The sequence below is a fragment of the Pterocles gutturalis genome, unplaced genomic scaffold, assembly GCF_000699245.1.
Source record: "Pterocles gutturalis isolate BGI_N339 unplaced genomic scaffold, ASM69924v1 scaffold3864, whole genome shotgun sequence".
Taxonomy (NCBI): Eukaryota; Metazoa; Chordata; class Aves; order Pterocliformes; family Pteroclidae; genus Pterocles; species Pterocles gutturalis.
In genome coordinates this window covers 25,973-31,972 of record NW_010130348.1, presented here as the reverse complement: position 1 = coordinate 31,972, position 6,000 = coordinate 25,973, and the positions used below count along the sequence as shown (strand labels likewise).

General features: G+C 42.4%; 1 protein-coding gene across 1 annotated transcript in view; it reads right to left on the bottom strand.

The window, feature by feature from the left end:
* Window positions 1-6,000, bottom strand: part of NDUFA10 (NADH dehydrogenase (ubiquinone) 1 alpha subcomplex, 10, 42kDa) — a 41,343-nt gene that overhangs the window by 10,599 nt on the left and 24,744 nt on the right. The window contains exon 8 of the mRNA XM_010080184.1: window positions 3,295-3,403. Within this exon, the coding sequence (XP_010078486.1) occupies window positions 3,295-3,403 (109 nt within the window). The remainder of the gene's footprint in view (window positions 1-3,294; window positions 3,404-6,000) is intronic.

Sequence of the window (6,000 nt, the reverse complement as noted above, 5' to 3'; positions counted from 1 at the left end):
CAGGACTTGCCAACAGCATTTGGGAGTGTGAAGTACATAAGTACATTATTTAAGTACACTGATTCCATTAAACAGAACCATTTGTTTCCGTCTTCTCTGCAAACACATCTGCCTAAGTGCTCCAGCTTCACAGGGCGCACATGGAGTTTGGAGCATTATCTGTAGGGATTGTGTGTGGTTGGAAGAAAGCAGAGAGATACAGCAGTTGTTAAGAAGAAAAAAAAAAAAGAGTAGTCAAGTCTTTACTAGTCTGACAGTTCCTAAAATATTGTTGCTTCACTTAAGAAAGAACATGCTTATCTCTGATCTACAGAACCTGACTAAAAGGTTACTTTTCCCTTGCCAGAAAAGCATCTTTAGAAGTTTATGAATGCCTGAACAGAACGGCTGAACCCTGCCAGATGACTTTATGGAAAGAGAAGGAGGCAGAAAGCCACCTCCTCACATGTGAAAAGAACACTTATAGATGAAATTTAGAGGATATACTTAAAAAGTGAGTTTCTACTATTCAGAGCTGTATGTGGCTACCTCATTATTTTGCAGAAAGGCACACATACTAAAACCTTGAACTCTGAAGAGTGGTTCCTCCTCCTTCTCGGTTGCTTCTGACTAACAAATATTTTGAACAATAAACAGCTTCTGCCTGGAATTTGCAAAACCCTGAAAACCACCATTATTAGGCAGCATGAATTGTGTGCATGCAACTCTGAAAAGCACAGCAGTCAGCTGCCTGATGGTATGATCAAGGATTTATGACTAGTTATAGGATTGCCGAGGAAAAAAAAAAATCCCCTACGCAAATCATTGTATTTATGTGGTAAACATCATTACACTAACTTTAAAAGCATGTATTTCCCACAAGGGAAAGTTAAAAGTTCTGTAATTATATCATAATTAAGTCTTTACTTACAAGTCACATGAGCTTAAAAAAATCTTCAAATGCCAAAGCAGTAGCGCAGCTGTGGCCATCCCTGCACAGACACGGGCAAGGCAAGGGTTTGCCATTCCCTCTCGTTAGACCCAGCAACCAAGATTTCTACGTGTAGAAGTTCATCTGCTTTTTCTGCCTGCACTGGTTGGTCTCGTGCTGTATTACCTCTGAACAGAAGGAAATTCACACCTTCATTTGCTCGACAAAGCTGGAGGGAAAACCACACATCTTCAAAGTTTCAAAACAAAGAATTTGAACTCTTAGAATTCAAAACGGCGGGGCTGGCTTTATGCTTCCCCTTGCAGTAGCTTACAGAAAACAGAAGAACTCGGCATCTTTCGCATTGTGCGCCATCCCTATAGACCGCCTCCCCCATCCCTGAAGGATTACAAGAGTTTAAGTATTCATAAGAGAGAAAAAGAGTAGCTAGCATTGCCTGAATGTAACAGAATGCTTCATGAAATGTACAACTCCTCCTGATTCCAAAGGACGTTAGCACTTTCCACGGTACTTTCCTGAATCAGAGCCTAAAAGCATGCCTGCAGAAGGGGAACTGTATTTTGGCAACTTTTTTTTTTTTGCACTGACAGTGCTCAGCTTCTGCTGTCAACTAACTGGCATCGAGCAGAGCAATCCAAGAGCCCAGCTTTCCTTCCCAGGTATTCGTATTCCTACTCCTAAGCACCCCTTTGCTACATCTGCAAGGCAAGTCACAATTTTTCCTGGAAGCCAGTTACTTGATAAGCCAGGGCATTCTCAGGTTCTTGCCACCACAAAGAAGAATGTGCTGTTGTACAGTTAGAAGAAAAAAAAAAGTTTTTCAGAAGTATTACCCCTGGTTCTCAGCACGCAGCAGTGAGGTCTCATCTAGCTGTGTGTCAGGCAGCCTCAATAATTCCCAGCTCCACTGCAAAGTGACATTTCAGCCAAAAAACCCTGTCATCTTCAGGAAGAAAGGCACCATCAGTACAGATGGATGTTGCATGCTGGCAACAAGTCATGCAGCAGATCCTTTGGAAATATGTGCTGCACACGCACAGGCGTCTCTTGGAGCGGAGGACTCCAAAAATCCTTAGTCTGAGTTTAAGTTTTGGACTTAAAAATGAGATATCAAGAAGCAACAAAATTCTGAAAGCAATTTCTCAGATGGACTAGGAAGTTTTCAAACACATTAGACAACCTCAAGGAGTACTGAGATGCTTTCTGCTGCTTTACCTTTAGGTGCTTCTAGAAGCTGGAAAGACTACATCCCAAATGAGGCAGAACAGTGGGAACCCAGGAGGTTCTCCACTCCACGGCTATCTGAGAAGCAACAAGTTATGTTGAATATTCATAGGGACTTCTGAACTGACTATTCCAGAAAAAAAAATTGGTAGTTCAGAGTTTCCAAACAGGCCCAACAAACCTGTATCTTACATTTTATTTTCAGTAAGAGACTGCATACTAATGGGAACAGAAAAATTATAGCGTTTAGACTATACAAATCATGGCTTACAATAATTTACATAGATCTTTCCTCCTTTGTTTTCAGTAATTGCTTGGGGAAAAAAAAAGTACGCAGTGGCAGAGAAGATTTCAACCCAACTTGAAAATATACCATCACCTGCAACCCACTATTAACTGTCATCAGTGCCACATTTCTCTAACAAGAATTTACAATACCCAGGCCTTACGAAAACACTGGATGATGCGAGAAGACCCCATGCCAGCTAAGTAACAATAAGCAATAGGGCAAAGTGCTAAGTCAATTGGAAGCCGTTGTCTCCAGAATCAGAAAGGCAAGCAGCTAATTAAAACCTTGTGTGGGAGCCTGCATGAGGTGTAAGAGAACGCTGGGCCACAACGGGCTTTGGATGTGTGCCTGCGTGCAGAAACACACTATTTAAAGCAACAACATTTTTGAGAAGCAATGTAACATTCGTACCTCCTCAGCCTACTCCAGAAAAAACACCCCCTCCCTCAGGGTTTTATAAGCGGTCTTCTTTATAGAAGTCGCCATGGGTTTCCAATTTTCTTGTTTGACTCAAAGGATTATTTTAGATTTTGGAGGTCAGAGACTAATCAGGGCAGAAGAAACAAATACAAATGAAAACCACTTATCCTTTAGTCCACAACTAAAGATCAAAAAAGAAAATCAGCTTATGAAACAAACCATTTGCTTCATTATTCCTCTTGTGGGGAAGCTAGACTTCAAAAAAAGGTGGGGATCTGGGCAAAATCCAGAATTTACTCTTAGAAATACATATCCCTGTACATGAGATCGGCACCCAGGCAGTACACAGGAGAGTTACAAACGTGCTTACGCCTTGACAGGGATGGTTGCTCAGCTACCATACAACTGTTCCCCTTCCAGTATTACTTACCGATCGATACTCGTAATAGACTTTATCATATTCACTGCCTCCAATTGTGATTTCTGGAATGAAGCGCGGGATGGCTACAGGATCCAGCACTCCGTCTTTGTCCTGAACACTGAAGGGAAAGAAAGAAGAAAAAGAAAGAAGAGGGACCAGTTAGTCCACATCCTGCCCCGAAGACAGCAATGTAAATTCAGAGTTGGGACAAATATAAAAGAAAAACAAACTTTTCTGTTAAATAATACTTCCACAGGTTTTGGCTATTTTCCAGTTACGATGAATACATAGTCCTTTCCCCTCACATAACTACTGTGGTTTTTCCCCTCGCTCTTGCCTCCAGTTTGTTCCTGCTCCAACTTCTTCTGCTTCTCCATTCCCTCCCCCAGGTTTTTCCTCCCTGGAGATGCTCTGTCATTCCTGGCAGCCTTTCTCCATACAGCATCTCTAGCTTTTTGCTTTCCTACACAAACAAGGAAAAACCAGTGGTTTCATTGAATCACACATACTATCTTACTGTATCAACTTTATTTTTAATTGCCTCCTGTTCAATTAGTTTTCACAAATGAACCCTCACAAGGATTAAAATAAGGTGATGCTCTTCCCAAAATTCCCATCCTAAACAGATCGACACTGAGGTAATCCCGGGCTTTGGAAGCAGTAACTGCCTCCAGCATCCTGCCTGGGACAACCAGGAAAAGCTTTCTGCAGCAGCTGTAATGAAAAATATCAGGATCCACCATAAATCCCTGCTGCACAGTGCCAGCATTTTCAAATTCCCCAAATTTAAAATGTCTGAGAAACTGCTAGAAAGCCACCTTCTGCAAACTGGTCTGCTACACAGACCAACAGTGCCACCTATATGTACCTGGGGAAAAATACATCCATCTGCAGTGGCTGGTGACCAATTTCTAAATTCAATGCATGAACAACTCCACAAAGTGTGTTGTTTTCAGTGAATTGCATTTCTTTACAAATATTTACATGCACATAAAGCATATGCCTTCAGCAAAGTGAATCGTCTTTAAGTAATTAATTTTCTGCCCTAAACCACAAATTTCGGGACCTTACCTCACAACACTGAACAGTTTCAACAAGTAAACTGGTCTGCTAAGGTATCCTGCCGTGCACACTGCAAATTATACTACTATATATTAGTAAGAAAATAAAATAATTTAGTAGAAGTTGAGACAAGAGAAGGTAAGGATAAATGCCCTTTAACAAGATCAGAATGGACACCACAGATGCTTCCTATAAGCTACTACATTATCTTCACATCCATTAAAGGTATATTTCACATGCTGGAAGCCAGGAAAACAAGCCCTCCTTTGCCTCCTCACCAACACAGCAAGAGCTCTTCTCATGACATGCCAGCACCAGCCCTCCTGCAGGCCACTCCCAGCCTTCCCACTCCAGGACAGCCTGGAAAAACCCAGCTGGGATGGAAGAGCTTGCCCAAAACGGTGAGCTGATGATGCAACTGGTTCTATTTCCAAATCCCAGCATACTTCAGGGAAAGCATCGTCACACGTGCCAGCTAAATCTCCTCTCTTGGGGTCCTGCCAAGAAGGAATCAGCTCTAACACCCACTGCTAATTAACCTGGAATTAAAATCAGACCCCAGCAGAAACCAGCCCTTCAGGTACCAGCTCTTCGTTCCTTAAGTACGGTCCATCCTGCAACAGCACTTGCAATCAACACCAACAGTGCAAGCTTTAATCTGCATTTGCATTGTGTAGAGACAGCAAGCTAAGAATTTTGAACGTGCAGGCAATGTTTAAAGACCTTGCTGAGCTCAAGCTTAACAGCACAGGCTGTGGAAGATCCACTCATCTATCAGTGAATAAACATCTCCATCCATCCTTCCCACAGAAACAGGAGAGTCCACTCTCTGACAAGTAGCGGCAGATGTTCTGGACCTTACAAGTCCGGAGGAGAAAGCAGATAAAATTTGTCCATGCATCCATGAAGTATCACTTGACACACATAAACTGAGTCCAGTAATCAACCAGTCTGCAGTTAAACCATTCCTTCATGAATCTCAGCCAAATGGCAATTGCAGAGGACAATTCCCAAACACAATCTATTTTAGTTAGCGGCCAAGATGGAAAACCTGCTGCTCTGCAAACACCTTTGCTCTCACAACCACTGTCTCCAAAGAAACCACTGCACAACAAAAAAAAAACACAAGCCTAATGCTCCCAAAGATGGCTTCTCCAGCTTCAGCTCTGTACCTGAAGAAATAACTTTGAACACTAAAAGCACCACCTAAAGACACCTGCCACAACAATGTCTTTAACCACAAAACCACATTCCCTTGCCAGAACTAATTTTTTTTTTAAAGGCACCTTTTATGTTTCCTTCTGTTTTTTCTCTCTTCCCCAGCACAGAAGTCTCACTATTTATTATTTTCTGGCACATAACCATATTTCCTTGAAGCAGCTCTCATCGTGCAGGAGCACAGCTTCCCCGAGTGTGCTTTACCTGTCCATAAGATGATGTGACATTTCAAACTTAAGTGAGAGGATGTAAGTGACTCGCGTGGCCCTAAGACTGCAGGAACATCTGATTTTGGCTCACCATTGTTCCAACCATCCACAATCCTACGAGCCAGAGCTCTTCCCACTGCTGCACAGCAATCACACCTGTATGCTACAGCAATGGGGTAGCTCATCTTTTCTCTGATAGCACCCCTTACACACCCACCCCATGCAC